Consider the following 18,556-nt stretch of genomic DNA (forward strand, 5'->3'; position numbering starts at 1 on the left):
AAAAGAAACCTTGCAAAGCAGAGCAATACATTTAAAAAAAAAGGGGGATTTACCACTGATTTCCCTCTAAACTGGCTGCATGCTCCAGCAGGGTTTCCTTGGAACCTTTGTCACAGAACAGAACGTCATCAGCACTATGTGAGTTTGTAAATCCAAACCTTCTAATGTTAACAGTTTGTTACTGATGACTCAATTAAAAAATATTTTATTTTATTGTTTCATTTTTTTCTTTAATAGTGTTATTTATCCATTCTGAGAGGGTAATCAGAATGTTCTAACTTTCCTTGCACTGAATATCACGTATCATATTCTTTAAAAGTTGTAAATGTCTTTCAGTGTAAAAATAAATGAAACTAAACCCAACTGCTCAGAAACATTTCCTTAAATTAAGATGTCCCAGTCTTAATGCTGATTACTGTGGAGCAGAATAGAAAGTTCTACAGTTGATTGGTAAAGATATACTTAATTGATAGTTGCTGAGTGATGCAATGAATAAGAATTCTTCCTCCATTGTACTCACAGTATGGTTCTATACTGAAAAACAGGATTATTCTGAAATGAAAATTAACAAAATTCATGATTTTAAATAAATTATAAATTAGTAACACTCAGAAACTGTGATTATAATAGTCTAAGTCAATAAGGCTCAAAATAGACCAGAGGAACTGGACTTTCCAGTCCACAGTGGCCACCTGGTCAGTGTAGGTGCTATGAAATTGTCCTGGGTAAGGTTTCCAGGTAAGATGTGATGAAGTGGCTTCCTTCTGTCCCACTCCTGCTGCTCAATCCATAGCCACAGGCACCCAGTGGTGTAGCAGAGTAGTTTCTGCAACAGGAGACCTTAAGGTTTCTTGTTACACAAACAGGTGGGGTTGTGCAAGATGGAAGGAAGGGATCACAACATTAGCAGGAGAATTGCAGTTTACAGAACTTTGGTGTGTCAGGCTAACCTTAAGATATCTGCCAGGCATGAGAATTTCACCCTATTTCCAGCCTACACATACAAAATTAAAGGCTGGTTTACATAAAGAGGACCAAATGCCACATCAGAAAAGAATATACTGGCATGGAAAATGCAGGATATGGACATAGCCATCTCTCAATGATTGCAAAGTACATAGATGGTTCAGGAATCTAACAGTACATCTGCCACACACAGGAGTGTGCCAGTTTCCTATGGCTATTGGCAATTTGTGGAAGGGGCAATTTGCATTTTCTCTCCATTGCACTAGGTCTCTTAAACCTACCTTAAATATAGAAGGTTCAAGAGCAACTGAAAGCCCTTCATTATCCTGATATATGAACACAGCAGATTATCTCCACTGACTTTGCACCTGACTGAAGGTGCAAAAATTAACATGTATGAGTAACTGGGGTAGGCCCAAGGCTAAGCAGTGGCTAACAAATACTTACAGAACTGCAGTGAACTAGGCTGGTCATACTTAACTTCTGCCTACATCAGGGTGTTTCTAATGCCAGTACCCATAGAAATGACATTGATGTCAGTAACATCCAGCTAATCTCAGATGGGGTGAGCTCTGTGTGCAGACTTTTGGGGGAATTAGGCAAGATTTGAAGGCATCACCAGAGGTCTGTGGGAAACATTTGTTCCAGGCAAGATTGCTGTTCTCAGCTGCTTTTTTTTTTTTTTTTTTCCCTAATACAAAGTGGAAACAAAGGTATTCAGATAAAGGCTCTTTGTTTTGGAATGATGCTGAGATAGGCCCAAGTCCTATGATGCCTAGGTGAGATTATATACCCAGACAGTCTTCCCTGTGGCCTACCAGCTCTGGTCCACATGATTGTGGAGGTTTTCCCTCAGTCCCATTCGGATTCCCTCAGCTTGCTGACTCAAAATCTGAAGTATTTGCAAGGCAACTGAATTGTTTTAGGCCCAACCAAATGCCATCGATTGCAAAATACCCATATCTGTCCTGCATCACCTAGAGCAAAATATCACCCTAGAAATGCAGAAATGAAATGCATATACTAGTAAGACTTGATTGTATCTACCCACCTCCTGCAGCTAGAAAAGCAGCTAATATCACCTGAGAAGGACACCAGAAGTGATGGCAGCAGCAAGTTAATAGCCTGCCAGAATACAGTTCCAAACTGCAGTTGCCATTTGTCAACATTTATTGCCCTGCTGAATTTTTTTGGAACTGTAATAAAACCTCAGACTTTATTGTCAATCGGCCTTAGCACAACATGGGGTAAATCTTTGGTTCAATAGAACAGTTAATTGCCAAGATGTCCTTCCAAGCATCTCTGTATGCTGCCAAGCAGCCTGCCAGGCCATGGAACCAGAGTTGTGATCAGATGGTGCCATCATAGCAAAATACACTGTGGTGCATTTACCTGGAGAATTCTTGTCCTTGGGCAGCCCTTGCTCAGTGCAGGCAGACAAGGCTTTTCACTAACTGCCAAAATCCAAGGCTTTGTTCCCCACCTGAATACTCTATTCCTCTCTATCCCCTGAAGGAGGACAGCATTTCTAAATGATGATCTCCCATCTCAGCCACAATAGCATTTCATTCTGCATCTGCGTCCCAAAAGTCACTTTCACAAGGTGATGCAGGGATGCTCTCCTTTTTTGTCTTCTTTTCTTGCCTACTCCTAAAAGTGATGGAGACTGATAAACAGATGTCCTGGTCTGTCAGAAAGCCTCTGCAGTTCTGCACTGTGTCTGCTCCTGTTATAAGACATCTGGAGACAGAGTTATTCTCATGGCAACAGATTTCTACAGAAGTGGAATAAATGATCTTGTTTCAGTTCCTTTCCAGTGCTTATAGAACTAAATTTTGAAATTGCTCTTACTCTGATACCTCGTATGCTGTTCCAGTTTCAGAATGGTGATTTTAATTTCCAGAATTTATATTTAAACCCCTAAGTTTTCTTAATATCCCATCTGAGGCTACAGTGTTCACAGTGCTGTTCCTTCTCGTACCAGCAAAGAGACAGCATAGCAACCCATCTTTCTTTCATTAAGGTGAGATGGCTCTGTTTGTTCCTTTCTTTGTTTTGGGGATTAAATCCACCACATGTATACCTTCAACACATCTCTACTATACCTAGAGTTACGCAGAGACAACACTGACAAAAGTTTCTATAGGCTTGAGACCATATCAGGCTTTATGCAGCATCCTTCCACAACTGTACTCTGCTCAAGCACATAGTCCTCTGCGTGTTGGTTTTCATACTGAGTAAACATCCTGTAACGCTCCAGAATTGTTTGAAAGCACCAGAGTGGTAGACAAGCTTTAGCTAGCAATACAAGGGAGGATCTTTTCTTCCTCAGCTTCTCTGCACCAGAACGTTGGTGTCAGCATCTCTGGGGTTAATGTGGAAGCATAATGTCTGAAAAATTGCAAGGATATGTGGCTACCAGGAATGTTTTGTTGCTTGAGTGATTCACAAAACCTGCACTGTGCTTCTGAGATTAATTCAGGGAGGTGAGCCAAGTCCTGCCTGACATCATGATGGCCAGGTGCTGCATAAACCAGTTCACCTGTGGAACTGGCACATTCCCCCCAGAAGAGTGTCTTTGTAATACCTCTCTTAGCTCCACCAACTGCTGTAGCGGACCAGGTGATGTGCATGGCTTATTAAACTGCAGCTAAGTAGGCAAAATCTGTGCTGATTATCCATTTCCAGGCATGGTATCATCTTTCTGTAGGTTTATGTTGTCTGTATACAAGAACAGCACACATCTGAGATTCTGCACCATAGATAGTTTCCTCCCTTCTGCTCTGCATTTCAATTCTAAACTCTTTAGTATTTCTGAGGGGTTATAAAACTAAGAAAAGGTGCCAGTAGTATCTTTATTTATCTGTCTGAACAGAGTGATGTTTGCAGTCAGAGCATGTTGTTGTCTGATCTGATTGTACGTGTGGTGGTTTCCCACAGTCTGGAGAAGATGGGGTAATTGTGCATCCAAATCCAGGTTCCCTAACGGTGCTGCATGGCTCATGGTGGGAGATTAAGAGTGAGCAAAAGAGCATTTCATATTTGTCCAGCTTGAGTTATCAAGATGGGGAGGCAGTCACCCCTCTCATTAGTGTTGCTGAGGACAAGGGAAGACTTGCCACTATTATAAGTCTATATTCCCAAATTCTATCGTTTTGGATTGTTTCCTGGTAAGCTGCACTTGGAATCAGTGTTCGATTCTCCTACTGAAAAAGCAGGGCAGTGTTCGTCTCCCTTATTACTCTGGAGTAGATGCAAACACTTTCCATTACAGTTTGTTCTTTTGCTTGTTTTTTTTTTAATTATTATTTTGGAATGTTCTGCCCAGGTGATTAAGTGGCTTTTATGAGATATTAGTGTGGCACTGAACAGTCTGATAATTCTCTCATACTTGTCCCCTGGCAACATGTTTCTTGTTGTGCAGGATTGTGTTGTTTTTTCTCCTGATAGTGGTTGCAGCAACCAGAAGAGTTCAGGGAGGGGGAAGAGTTTGATACCAAATCTAATATTTGTACAGGTTGGAGCCCATCCCAGGATCTTACTCTTCTGGTTACAGCTTCTCACGTGTAAGAATTGTGTATGTACTGGACAGATCACACACCTTGATTGTCTGTGGGGCACTAATATTAAATTTGCAAGGAACTAAAGCCCTTTAATACTCCCTGAAAAACCTAATGGAATTGGCTGAGAAAGAAAGAGTGAAGTGGTATTTATAGTAAAATCTGTTACTGCTCCCTCGCTGGGTTTGATGTGTCAGCTGAACTCAGGGCACACTCTTTTCAGGCTTTGGTAGCTTTGCCAATGTCTCTTTCCACGGACTTATGAAATGCATACTCAGGGTTCAGTCGTACTTTATTCTGATTCCATGAAAGCAGCATGAAAGCATAACGCTTCATTTGACTGTCCAGTGCTAAAGTAGTTGTGTCAGATCCATCTGAGAACACGTCTCTTTGTGGCAACTCACAGCTCATGCATCATGAAGAGTGGCGTAAATGTGGACAAGCAGTCAGAGTCAAAATTTTATTGTATGATAAATGAAATTATTTGAACTGTGGTTCATACATACTCTGTGACATCTTCTGGCTCCTACTCCAGTAGACCTAAACAGTTTGGTTTATTACTTTTTACTGGGGGTGGACTTGTACACCTTTTATGTCTATGTATGTTAGATGTAAAGGCATCCAAGTTGCACACAGATCATGCCAAACTGCACAACTTTTGAAAGCACTTTGATCTTAGGTGTAGGAGTGGGAGGCACTCACTTGCCAAGAATGGAAATTGTGTGAGCATCACATGTTCAAAAACTGCATGATGTGTATCTTCTTCCTAATGTGAAATGTTACGGAGGTGCTCAAATTCCTGAAAATACAGAACCATTTTGTGTCCTACCTCGGGCTCTTGGATTAGAAAATGACGTCTTTATTTTAGCAAAGTGGCATTTCAGTTTTTCAAGTGACAAATGAATTTCTCTCCTGTGCATCATAAATCTCTGGGGCTTTACAGTCCTTTTTCAGAATTTTTGTGATTTGGGGGTTTATGCTGTGACTGTTCTGATCAGTGATCACCTGATAGTTCAGATGATGTTCTGAAGTATCTACAAATCATGGATTAAGATGTGAAAGAGCCTGTAAAAGTGATGGTACATCAGCCTGTCTGAGATGAGTGAACAACGTAGGACCCATAGGAAATAAAGACATCAAACTGGGATTTTCTTTCCCTTGGGTACAATCTTGGATAGCACAGAAGTTAGCTCTGACATAATTATTTCCTTCCAGGACCCTTGTAATTGCCATTTCTCAACACTGGTGCTCCCTGGGTATCCAATAAACAGAAGATGTAGGATATTTGGGTTTTAAAAGTTCATAAAACTTTCACAGTAGAAATTTAAAGCCCCAGGTATTATTAAACTGGGGACAGATTTACTCCTTTGAAAATGATTGCGATCCACTTGCTTGCCTCAGCAGGAGAGATGTTATTTCCATGTTAAGTAATCAAGTACTCTTTTAATCAAGGTATCTTAAAATGGTAATTATTCAATCTTAATTATTTGTAGGCAACACATAATTTCTGTTGATATCATAATGCTGTTTATTAGCACCGTCAATAACCCAGCTATTTTGCTCTCTTTGGTACAGTTCTAACAGCAAGGTCCACTGGCATTTTGAGTTAAGTAGTATTTGTGGAGCACGTTCTGCCTGCGGTCCTCTTGTGTCCTCAGAGGTTCTGAACGTTCAGCAAAAGGCAGAACTTGGCCTGTGTTAAACTACTGGGCCTGTAGAACACTGCAAAGCATTACCATGGATCCGTGTGTACTTTGATGATCGTTATGTTCCAGCACCACATAGCTTGTAAACATCTGCAAGCACGGGCACTAAGCACGTGTTAACAAATCTTGTATCTTTACAGCGTTTATTCAGGACACCAGTCTATTCTGATTCCTCCCTCAGAACTGGAGACCAATCCTGCTCTGTGGCTTCTTGCTGTGAGTCAGTACAAAGTGAGAGACACTTTTTGTTCCTATTCGGTCATGGAGCTTTGTACTAAGGGACTCGGTTCACAAACAGAATCACTGAAGGTGAGTGGTTCGGTCCTTCGGCACCATCTGCAATGCACACAGTGCTTGAGTCTTCGCTGCCAATAGTGGCTGTGCTAAACATATGCACTGAGAAGGAAATGGTTGAAGGGCAAGGGCAGCATCCACAGAAATGATTATTATTCTTTGCCAAAGGCTGTGTATTAATGTTAGTCCTTGTGTTTCAGATCAGAGGGCTTTTGAACATCAAGGAAAAGCTTTTATTTACCTAAGCTTTCTGATCTGTGTTGCGGTCTGTGTTAACAGGCATATGTTGAAAAACAGAGGTGCAAAAGTCCATGATAACTGAGGAGTAATACATTGTATATTGGTTATTGTGTATTATGAATTCCATCATTATACGAGGTACTTATTTGGCCATGGCTCTAATAGTTAAATAATTGCATATGTAGAAGTACTATATGGAGAATGAGGATGTATCTTCTGGGTTTTTTTTTTTCAAGCCAAAATGAAAAACCAGGTAGACAGTTATGCTTCTGAAATCATCTAGAATTTCCAATATGTTACTGAAATAATTAGATCTCGAGTACTGACATTTACATTATCTCCAGCCCTTACCATCCTCAGTGAATAATTTCCTAATCAGTTTCTCTAAGGCTAGGAAATGCTGCCTCTTTGCTGTTATTAAATGGCATTCTGAATTAATACTGCAAAATAGCCTTGCCTCCCTACCGAAGGAGCATGCCCAACTCTTCCTAGATGTTCACATTGAAATGCCAAGCATGTATGTCTACTCTTCTACAGCTATTAGACTGTCATCTGGCCATCCAGCTCCAAGGAAAGATTGAAGTTAAACCGGCATTTCTACCTCTTTTCTTCTTGAAAGTGCTGCTGACCTTTTTTCTCTAAATCTGCCCACCTGGGGCCTTTGTTAACATTTTATCTTCTTTTTAGGCAAGAGGTCTGGACCTTTCACGTGTACGGACATGTGTAGTAGTGGCTGAAGAACGACCTCGGATAGCCCTTACTCAGTCATTTTCAAAATTATTTAAAGACCTTGGCCTCCATCCACGGGCAGTCAGCACATCACTCGGCTGTAGAGTTAACCTGGCCATATGTTTGCAGGTAAGATTTGTCACTCCTTAAGCTCCAATTAATTAATAGTTGCTCAGAGAAAGTGTTTCTCACTAAGAAACATTCATTGGATTCCCTTTGGCTGCTTCTTTGTAGACATATTAAGAATATGCACTTAGTACGTAATGTTCTTCTTCCATATCCAGGTAGTAACTTCTGTTACTTTGATAGGGAACTGTATTCATCCTTTTTATGTTGCATTCATAGCATTTATCCTGCCCATTAATAGCGTAATTCAGAAAAATGCATGGTAGTGGCACAATGTGTACTCTCTACTCCAGAAATAGTATTTGGTCATATAATGGAAAATCCTGTTTGCAAGCGCTTACTTTTAATATATTACAAAATTGATTTCTTCTGTTCAGAAAATAACTCCAATTCTTACTGATAACTGTATACATATTTTCTGCATGCAATTTATTGCTTACAATGGAACATTACTTTGCAGCATTTTCATTCTGCTTTGTTCACTAATCAAAAGAAAGTAAACACGGATAATACGGGATTTAACTTGCAATCGCCAGGAATCTTTATCAAATCGTGATTCTAAGGACAGATGGAGCACTGCAACTATCTGATCTGAATTTTTTAATAGCTTCTAGCTTTTCAGCCAGTGATAGTAGTGATAGCTACATTAAGCTAATAGCTTTTGTCTGAACTATAGCATATCATTTTGTCTTTAAGGACTCCAAGTGATGACAGTAAACTTGCCTTTCTATAAGGTGTCCTATTTTGAATTATTTTTGCCTTATTTCTAATGTGAATTTATGTGACCTTATGTTCCACCAATTTTTATTTTATTACATGTTTCTAATCTAGAATAAAGAATTTCATTTCTATCTTGACTTTACTACACAGCTTAGTCTTTGATAAATAGATAAAGAACCTTAAGACTTTCTTCCTGATCTCTCTCATTTTTATGAATCCTGATCTCGTCCTGTCCTTCCAACTCTGGTATCAGAATTTACATACTTCTCTCATAATAATGCCACAGGTGTCTCATTCTGATATAACATAATTACCAATTTATAACCTTTTAAAGTCATACAGGAGAAATCTTCTGCACTGGCTGGGAAGTTCCATACCCATTTAGTTACCTGCCATGTCTCTCACCTCTTCAGGGTCACTGTCTGCCCAGTATAACTGGCCTCTACTCTGTGGTGTGTCCTGTGTTTTACATCTGGCAGTTATCCTTCATTTACGCCAAGGAATTTCTTAAGCATGTGACATACATACATACTTTGATCTGGAAGATAGAACCAGATCTTCCCAGTGACACTACAAATACGGCAATTCTGATTTCCCTGATTGTCATCCATTATTTTATCCAGAAAAATGTGACAAATACAGGGGATGGGTTCAGTACACACCATTATTTCTTTGTGTTATGTGGGCCTGAATTCTTGCCCTGCTCAGCATTGTTGTTAAACCTATCAGAAAATGAATGCAAGAGATATGCCACTTCTCCAATACTGCTTTCTCTCTGACTGTCAGCACAATATCCCTTTGGCCCAGGGCAACTTTAATTATTATCATCAAACAGATGACAAGGCAAAATTGAGCAGAGTTGAAAGTCCTACTGTGTCCCAGAGGTAGAGTTCTGTAGTTTGAAATTCTGTAATTGCTGCCATAAGTATTCTGAAAGAATAAACATTCATGAAAATCTCCTGTTGTCTCAAAAGTAACCACTGGATCCTTCAGAACAGAGAATCTTTTCTCAAACAAACAAAAGAACAACAACAAAACCTTAACAAATAATGGTCTTCAGAGAAAAATAGATCCTTTAGGTCAGAAACTTGAATGAACTCGAGCAGCAGTCTTCCATATATTTCAGTTGTGGGTTTAGAATAAAGACACACTGACTGAATTTTTAAGTTCTCTTCTACTTAATGTTTCTTTTCAAGGATACAGGCCTCTTTTATTTCTTTCCCTGTACTTAGACTGCTGTTCAGTGACAAGGCTGAGAGGACATCTCAAAATCTTCTGACCTGAGACAGCACAATTCAGAAGGAACCAGTGTAGCCCAGTTAGCAGGTGCACGTTGGTGTGTTTTCCCAGTCAGCAATCCAAGCAAATTGAAACAGCTCACTGGGAGGAGCATAGCAGGTAGCAAGGCTGACTCTTGCTTTCCTTTAAATGCAAAAGGAAAACAAAGAAAAATGAGCTAGTTACTTGATAAAGTTAGCTTTCTAATTCATTCCTGTCTCGTTAGCCATTTTGAAATGCCAGCTGGGTGTCTTTACAGAGGAGACAAAAGGAGGAAATTATGGCCTACATCCATGGCCAACTGCTGTGACTTTTCTGACAGATCAGGATGGGGTACACCAGCTCCCCTGGGCAGCAGTACTTTTGAAAAGTACCATGAATTCTGGCTGGCTTCTGGTCCATGTGGATCATAGAGTTATTAAGTTTGGCCAAGAACGCTAAAATCATCTAGTCCAACCATAGATGAAGAAAACAAAGACAGGTTATCATCAGAAGTTTGCTTGCCACTAATGAAATTCTCCTTTTTGGACTTGCAGGAGTCTAATCTGTTCATAAATGGTGGCACCTTCACCTAGGGGATAAGTCATTTGCTCAGGACAAATAAAAAAATCAGGAAGATGATGCTAAGCCAGATTCAATGCCCAGGCTTTCAAGTAAGCCTTGCTGGAAAAAATGCTGTACTGGGTTTGCCTGGGATGAAATTAACTTTTTCATACCAACCCTTTTGATTCTGTGCTTTATATCTGTGACTGAAACAGTGCTGATAACACACCAGCGGTCTCAGTATTGCTGGACAGTGGCACACAACATTCTCACTCTGCCTGCCTCCTCTACCCAGCAAGTAGGCTGGGGGAGTGCAGGAAGCTGGGAGAAGACACAGCTAGGGCACTCCAAAGGGATGCTGCTTACCATATAAAGTCATGCTCAGCAGTAAAGAGGATGAGGAGAGTGTACTGCAACAAACTGTAAAATTGGATAACTCTCTGAAGGAATATTATTGACGATACTGTGAATTTCAGACCAGCACACAATGTGAGCTTAGTGTAAGGTGATTAACAGCCTGGCTGATCATATAGCTTAGCGTCAGCCTTCATTTAGATGTTCTGAGATTTTACATTTTAGTCCTTTGGACAAACTAAAGCCATATACTATCTAAAAAATGGTGTGCTTGGGAAAAAAAAAAAAAGTCACTTCAGAAAGTCTAAATTTAGTAACATTACCCTTCCAAGTGGAATGGTTTTTGAAGCATTTGAGTTAAGGGTACTTTGGCAAGTTCTAAAGGGATTTGAAATATAGCTGAAGATGTTACTTATAAGCATTCCTGTAAAACATGTCATCTTGATAGAGAATATAAAGATACAGAATGGCATCCTTTGAAGCATCTGGTGATAGGCACTGCCAAAGACAATGCTGAATTAGCCTGAAAGCTCTTTCCAAATGGTCTGGAAGATTATGGCTAGTGATTTTCCAGAGCAGCTCGTGGGCTCTTCTGTTTTCTAGGCTGAGGAACAGAATGAATTTTAATCTGTGGTCAACAGTGTTCCTTAAATTAAGATTGTCTCTGATATGTTTCAGAAATGGATCAGTATTTCTGTATTCTTCACATTCACATTGCATAGAAATGTGAAAAAAAAACAAAAGATATTTGAGTCAATACCATCTACTTTTTCATGTGTTCTTCCAAGTTATGCAGCCCATGAGATTAGCCAGTGTTTCCATACTTCACAGCAGTAACTGTTATCCACCCTATTCTGTGGTCATTAGTTAACTTCTATCTACTCTTCTACACACATCTCTCTGTTCAACTGTGGCACTTTACTGGCAAAAAATCTATCCAGGGTTTCTTCTCCACGGATTGCCTCTAAGGCAACTTGGATTTGATCTTTGTCTTTGATACCTTCTTCACTTAAATTCCTTTTTTGTTTTTCTTTTTTTTAGGGAGATGTGAGATCAATTAAGACTCAGGTGTTTCAAGGGGAAAGTATATGATTTTTCTGAAATGCTTTCACTGTTTTCCACCTCTTTGCGAAGAAGAGATGTGTGTGTGTGTATAAAACTTCATAGCAGAATTTGACCTTTTATTAAAGAGTACTTTGAAAAGGAAATCATTATCATAATCTCTTTAGTACAAAAGAGCCTTAGCCTACAAAATGAATCATAATTTCAGGATTAGGATCACTGGCAGACTAGTGCAGTATCATTTGTATTCATTTCCGCTCAAATCTAGAGCAAATTTGCAATGTTTCTTTTGATGTAATCGCTTTGGACTGGATTTTTAGAGGTACGCTTTTGAAAATAAATAATTTTCTCCATCTTTAGGAATTAAATACCACTAATATCTGACTTTTCATGGCTGTATGGTCACCAATAATTGTCCAGGTATTTCTGAGATGAAAAGATTGCATCCAGCATATTTTAATTCTCATTAACTGGCATCTCAGCATTTCCAAGAGAGAGAAAAATAGATATGAAAAGTAACTGCTTTTTTACAACAGCACAGATGGTTCTCTAGGATTTTAGCTAATTTCCATTTAACACTTGAAATAAATAGAATTTTTTTTTCAACCTCCTACTTAATTTCAGTTAAGGAAGAATTCTGTTCAATTTTTCTCAGTTATCTCTAAAATGTACTAACCAATCTGCACAGGCTAGGGCAGGGGAGCAAGATTCATTTTGCTTCATTTAAGTCATCTTGAAGTTAGGCACCAATTAAGTTCTCATCTACCCATCTATAGTCAGTAGAGACAAAGAAATGCTTCCAAAGGGAATTTCCTTTGATATCTTACATGCCCACCTTGGAATGAGATTCATCACAATCAGGGGACACTTCCTGCCTTACAAGTCACACTATCTTCTGTGATGGCTGAAATGCCATGGAATGAATCCCTCACCATCTAGCAAAGGGAATTTTGTTAGTAAACATAGGGGTTAAAGGCGATGTTACTTTTTACTTAGCAACAGATCACACTTTCTGGAGAATCATCCATGTTAAGGTGGTAAGGGATTGCTCTGAGGAAAGTGAGACAGGAGAGAGCACACACTTCATCAGATGTACGATTCACACCTAGCAATGTGGCGCAGTTCTGGGTGAGTTCCCTCCAATTCTGTTTTCCCACCTTTCTATATGAGTCATGCTATAATTTTCTTTTCACAGCTCCAGCTGCTGTGCTTCTCTACTTGAAATTGTTACGTATACATCAAAAAATTTATTTCTGAGCATCGCTGGAGCAGGAGTAGACTCAGAAGTATAAACACTGAGGCCACAACCCTAGGTAGCAAAACAAAACAAAACAGTTATTTTTAAACTCTTGGGACTTCTGCTGGTTGATGGTTTTTAGCTCTGGAGAGGGAAGCAAGGGAGAGCACACAGATGGGCCTTTGACTTGGTGGAAAAGGGATAGTGCTGAGTGCTGGCACACGGTCATCCCTCCTGCTAACTTGTCCTGGCAGTCCTTGGTGCAGTTCCAATCTGCAGTGTTTTCCCAAAGAATAAATGCTTGGCATGTGTGCCTGGCACTTGGATGGGACAGGGATGGTTCCCTGGTGGCACACTGTGTGAGAGCAAGGCATTTGTTTATTCCAAAGGATGCGACTGGCAACATAGGAGTTTTCAGACAGAAAATGGTTTCTAGCCTATTTTATTTCCCTGAACACTACCTCACATGTTCTAAGAATCAGATACCACAGGGGTGATGTTGTGGTTTTCCTGTTAGCAGCATGACAGATGCTCTCACTAAGTAATTGTGCACTGACAAATGGAGTCAGTCACTCATGCCTTGGATTCTGTTTCCTTAAAACGATGCTGAGACTTCAGGTTGACTGCTGTTTTTTAAGGCCTTAGTTAAAAGCCATATCAGGCTCTGACACAAAGCCCTCTCTGGACCTACAGCGTAGTCATAAGCAGTGAATTATATAACTGATGAATTTCAGCAGTTCTCCTGCTTGGTTGCAGTTACATTGCAGTCTTCAACCTAGATTATTAGTAATATTCCTATTTTGGGATAGCAACGTAATAAGCAGATCCATTCTATTTTTTAAAACACTTCATCTTCCCCCACATTCAAAATATAACTATTTTTACAAGCTGCTGTGGCAGCATCAAGTAGTCTGTAACTTTGTGGGAATTAGGAAGCCTGATGAAAGGGATGTGGGATGGCAGTGCTCTGAGAGCCGTTCGTTTTCTCAGGCTGTAGGGCAAGTCCCACAGTAGCCATCTGCATTTAGGTATTCCATGTCACAGGAGCAGTGTAGGAGTAGTCATCACTGTGTGTTGTGTCTTCATTGCATTATCGATTGCGGTGGCAGATGGGTTTCTATTGGTTTTTAATTTTACTGTTTTATGTAAGTATTACACTGTGTATAGTGGCAAATAGACTAAGAATGAAGACTTACTGAACTATGAAGGTACTCCATTCAGCTATTATCTTGGAGTAATTAGGTTGTACCAGAAGCCTTGATTTTATTTCACTCTAGGAGCAGGTTAATCTGTGTGAAACAAGGTGTAAGTATCATCCTCTTTCTCTGTTGTATACTAATTTTTTTCCTCCCAAAGAGCTTTCTTATGGTTTCCACAGGACATGGCATACAAACTTCTAGTAGTGAAATGACAGACCTGGAATACCTGTCTCAATGGATGTACAAAACGATAGCAAGGCCACAATGTTTACTGACTTCTTCACCAAAAAAAAGAATAAGAAATAAATCAGTATGCTAGACACATGTTTTCCACTAACAACATTGTCTGTAGTGTCCTAAAACCATTGAAGTCTGTTTGTCCAAGGTTAGCAGTCTACAGCTGTCTCTTCTGTTGCTCTACTAAAATGTTGACACCTCATTTTTTACTTTTTTTAACCTTTAATGGTATAATGATTAATTTATAAGATTCCTGTATTTGACATTGTTTTTCTTTTTATTTTACTCCCTGCTTTTTGCATTCTCTTTTTTTTTTTCCTCCCACCCTTCATTCCCATGTTTTACTATTATTTTCGTCTTGTGTTACCTTCTCTCCTTCTCTCCCTCATCCCTGCTATTCGTGCTGCTATAGCCTCACAGGCTGGGGAAGCTGGCCGAGCAGGTAGGGGATTTTCATGTTCCCTCAATACCCACCTATCAGCTTCCAACAGTGGGACAGACTAGAAATTGAGTCTGGAGATTGGGGATTTTCAGATCCTTTTATAATTTGTGTACGAGTCCATTTCAGCTTTATCTGATTGCAGGTTTCATCAAATATTAGTTTTCTGTTGTAACTATTTCATTCACACTAAAAATAACAAATGCCATAGTGTCTTTGATTTTCAAACTCAACTGTTTCCATTATTTTATAAACCAATTCAGGTTTAGTTTTATTTTTTTAAAGATAACCAATTATTTTCTTGTTTTTGTTCAACATTGCATCTATTTGAAATAAGCTCTCCACTCAGCACTAGTCTGTTACACTGCTGAGTTTACTAGTAGACTCAAAATTGTGTCGTTAATAGCTAGAGAGGATATTGTATCTTGTATTGTGTATAACAAGCTAAAGAGGCTAACATGCATGTGCAGCTCTGTTACTCTTTCTCCTCTGGTGATGGGTCACTATCAATGTTTGTACAGTAAGTATCAGTTGGTAGTGATAGCTCTTTTCCCTTTAGATACAAAATTATGTATTCATTTAGTTCTGTCACAATTTCTGATGCTGAACAAATTGTGAAGCTACCAGCCAGCATTGCAGAAACACAGAATTTAGCGCCAGACATTCCTTATGGGAAGAATTGTACACAACAAAATATCCCACCAGGACAGAAGTCAGTATCTGCTGTTTTAAATAACAAAGATCTAAGTAATCAATAAAGGAGTTCCTGCTTTTGTAGCTCACTAGGGCTGGGTGAATTTATCTGCTGAAAAGAAGATTCCAAAGTTCCAGTGTTCCAAAATGAAGTTGTGCTTTTCTTCTAGCTTTCTACTTAGCAGTGATGTGAACTATGCAGCAGAGAAAAGATCCCTAGACTACAGCACTGAAAATGTATATGTTCTACAGTGATGGGTTTGAAGTCTTGAATAAGGGAAAATCATGGCAGGTTACAAGACTGCAGTAAAACTATGAGTGGAAAGGCCTAAAAGACTATCATCTCTGCATAAAAGAAAACTCAAATTAGTCTACTGTTAGTCAAGTAACTAAATATGACATCAAACAAGAGCTTTAAATTATGCTGTGGAAGACTGAAAAGGAACAGAATAATTTCTTATATCTTCAGCCCACATGTGTTCATGTCATGCGTGCTACCTTTAATATCTTTAGCTTCAAATATATTCTCTGTTGCATGTATGGAAGATTCTCAGTAAATCATGCTTCACGTTCCTGACCATGTGCTTCTGCCATTTAACTGTGTCTCCTCAGCCGTTTCTGCATTCCTTTAGATGACAAAATGTGTGTAACATTTCTGTATGTATCCACGTGCTGATTTCTTAGCCTTTTGTAGCTATTTAAACCTCTGTGTACATGTGTTTGGTTAAATAGTATAGCCGCTTGATGTTTTCACCAACCACAAAGTACCTGACGGTAGGTATGGGTGCTCTTTCTGACTCTAAAGCTGAGCTTTGTTTGATGAACAGCTTAAATATAACTTGTCATTTGATTAGTGTAATTAGCAGTGAAATGAATGTCAGTTATTTGGGGAGTAAATCTCTTTTCTCCTCCCAGCCTCCAAGTTCTGATTAGCTGATATTGTTGTTTACAGGGAACATCTGGACCGGATCCAACCACAGTCTATGTTGATATGAGGGCACTGAGGCACGACAGGTCGGAACCACCTTTTTCTTTTTCAATACTAAATACAAAACAGAGTTTCCAGTGAGAAATCTACTTCAGCACTCTGTACACTGAAAGCCTTTGTAATCCTCAGGAATTGTTTGTGTTAATTCCTACCAGCTGAAATAGTTACTTTTATTAGCTGGTTAATTAATTAACATTATCATTGATAAAACTGAAGCATCTGGCATAGCTGCTGATAACTAGCAAAATTCCCAGCTTCTCAGGGTTTCCTGACACTCGTTTCATATAGCACAGCATAGGCAGTTCCTAAGAAATGAATTCCTCTTGGGCCTGTTGGCTTCACAGATGTGTTTCTTCTTGGCAAGGCCAGTGAGGAGATCGTGGGTGGATTTGGCTGTAATTCTTAAGACTATGAGGGATTATTATTTACTTCAGACGTGAGCAACCACATTCTGTAAAACTGTATGTCTTCTGTCTTTAAGGCTAGATAATTACATAGCAAATGGCAACTAAAATCTTTCATTAGTGTTACTCAAGAGATGTATGAAATCTTCTGGATGGAAAGGAGCTTGTAATTTCATACATAATTTCAGAAAATACCTATGCATGTATGTTTTACTTTTCCAATGTCATAGTCAAAAGGCTAGCAGGTAGCCTCTACTTAGCATTTTCTTTTGACAAAATAGAGCTTTCAGTTAATTGTGGAGGAAATAAACATTAAGTTGATATGTTCTCCAGTTTCAGTACCATAAAAAAAAAATCATAATCTAAATAGGGCTTTTTTTTTTTTTTTTTTTTTTTTTTTTTTTTTTCTCTTTGTCTTTTGCCCTTCATAAAAGCTTAACAGCGGAGAATTTGTTCTTCTTCTTAGGCAAGTACTGACTTTCATATGGATAAAGTGACTGGGTCAACTTGCAGGGTACAGAGCTCAGGACAGTACTGGCACTTTCCCATACAGTCCCATGAGTGTCTAAGTATTTCATAAATGCAAGTCTACAATCAATAAATATACAGATGTTATAGTATACCACAGAGCTTGGCTACAAAATCACTACGCTAAAGCAGAAAAGATAGGACACTTACCCATATCCTGGGAACACTTGTGAAACTCCACCAGAGTGAATCTTCAAAAGAGATCCTTCCCCACTGGTAGTCAGCTCTTAAATGGGCCTAGGAAAGGTGAGCCAAGCTCCACCCCTTCCTGCAGCACAGGTGAACTGCCTTCACCTGTGCTCCCATGGCTGACCATTGCTTGCCTCAGGTGATCAATCAGAGTTTCAGGCTGTGAGTCAGCAGTTCCCATACAGCAAATCAGAATAGAAGTTTGTAGGCTTGCATTCTAGGCAGCATGCAGATTCTAACTTGAACCAAGCTTTGTTCTGTTCAGCATACACAGTGTGGGCATACTCACATTCTCAGTTTTCTTCCATATATATCATGATGCTAGGCTGAAGAGGGTTGGGGATTTGTCTTGCATGTGCATAGACGTCCAGTTTGGAGCTGCCTGCCTGGAACCCCTGTAGTGAAGAGACAATGGTTGGTTTTAGGGTGTGATTATCCTGTTCTCTTCTAAGTGTTCAGTTTAAGAAGAGATTAATTGGACTCACAAGTGTGTGCTTTCTTCCATTAGCTATAAAAGAAGCACAGAATAGTTAAGTAAGATATAAATATAGGTATTTTCCTATAGCACATAGAACGTGGCAGGTGAAAGAAAGGAACTGTGAGATACTTGACACTCCCACCATTTTTTTCTTCCTTTTGCACACATTGTTACCAAAGTTATACTCATGTTTGATCTATTCTTTATGATGCTGCTGCCTACATAACCCAGCAAACTTGGGCTACCTGACCAACTGCAGTGCTGTGTAGACATGCTTATACTCAGCATAAGGAAAAGAAGGATTCTGGCATTGTTGTACCATGGATTTGTCATCTCTGCAGAAAGTGGGTTTACATGAGAAGTTAAATGATTTACATTTTTAAAAAGATGTGAGAAGTGTAGCATTTCTTTCTCTCAGAGGAAAACTAATGTTATGACTGGGATAAAACTCATCAAGTCTAAAGTGGTCCCCTGGACTCCTTTTGTGGTTTATGAAAAGGGACACACACCACTCGTGTAATGCAGCTATTTTGGGCGTACATCAGCATGGGATGCATTGCCCTTTGACATGCCTTTCTTTCTGTAT

General features: G+C 39.4%; 1 protein-coding gene across 6 annotated transcripts in view; it reads left to right on the forward strand.

Moving 5' to 3' along the window:
• DIP2C (DIP2 acetate--CoA ligase C (putative)) overlaps nucleotides 1-18,556 on the forward strand; it is a 292,787-nt gene that overhangs the window by 248,698 nt on the left and 25,533 nt on the right. For 4 of the 6 annotated variants that reach the window (XM_090143116.1, XM_090143115.1, XM_090143118.1 and 1 more), the window contains 4 exons: nucleotides 6,373-6,541; nucleotides 7,454-7,624; nucleotides 14,664-14,693; nucleotides 16,336-16,397. In XM_090143116.1, coding sequence (XP_089999242.1) covers nucleotides 6,373-6,541; nucleotides 7,454-7,624; nucleotides 14,664-14,693; nucleotides 16,336-16,397 — 432 coding nt within the window. The remainder of the gene's footprint in view (nucleotides 1-6,372; nucleotides 6,542-7,453; nucleotides 7,625-14,663; nucleotides 14,694-16,335; nucleotides 16,398-18,556) is intronic. The other 2 variants (XM_090143117.1, XM_090143119.1) reach the window with 1 other exon arrangement.

The sequence above is a fragment of the Phasianus colchicus genome, chromosome 6, assembly GCF_987193195.1.
Source record: "Phasianus colchicus chromosome 6, bPhaCol1.hap1.1, whole genome shotgun sequence".
Taxonomy (NCBI): Eukaryota; Metazoa; Chordata; class Aves; order Galliformes; family Phasianidae; genus Phasianus; species Phasianus colchicus.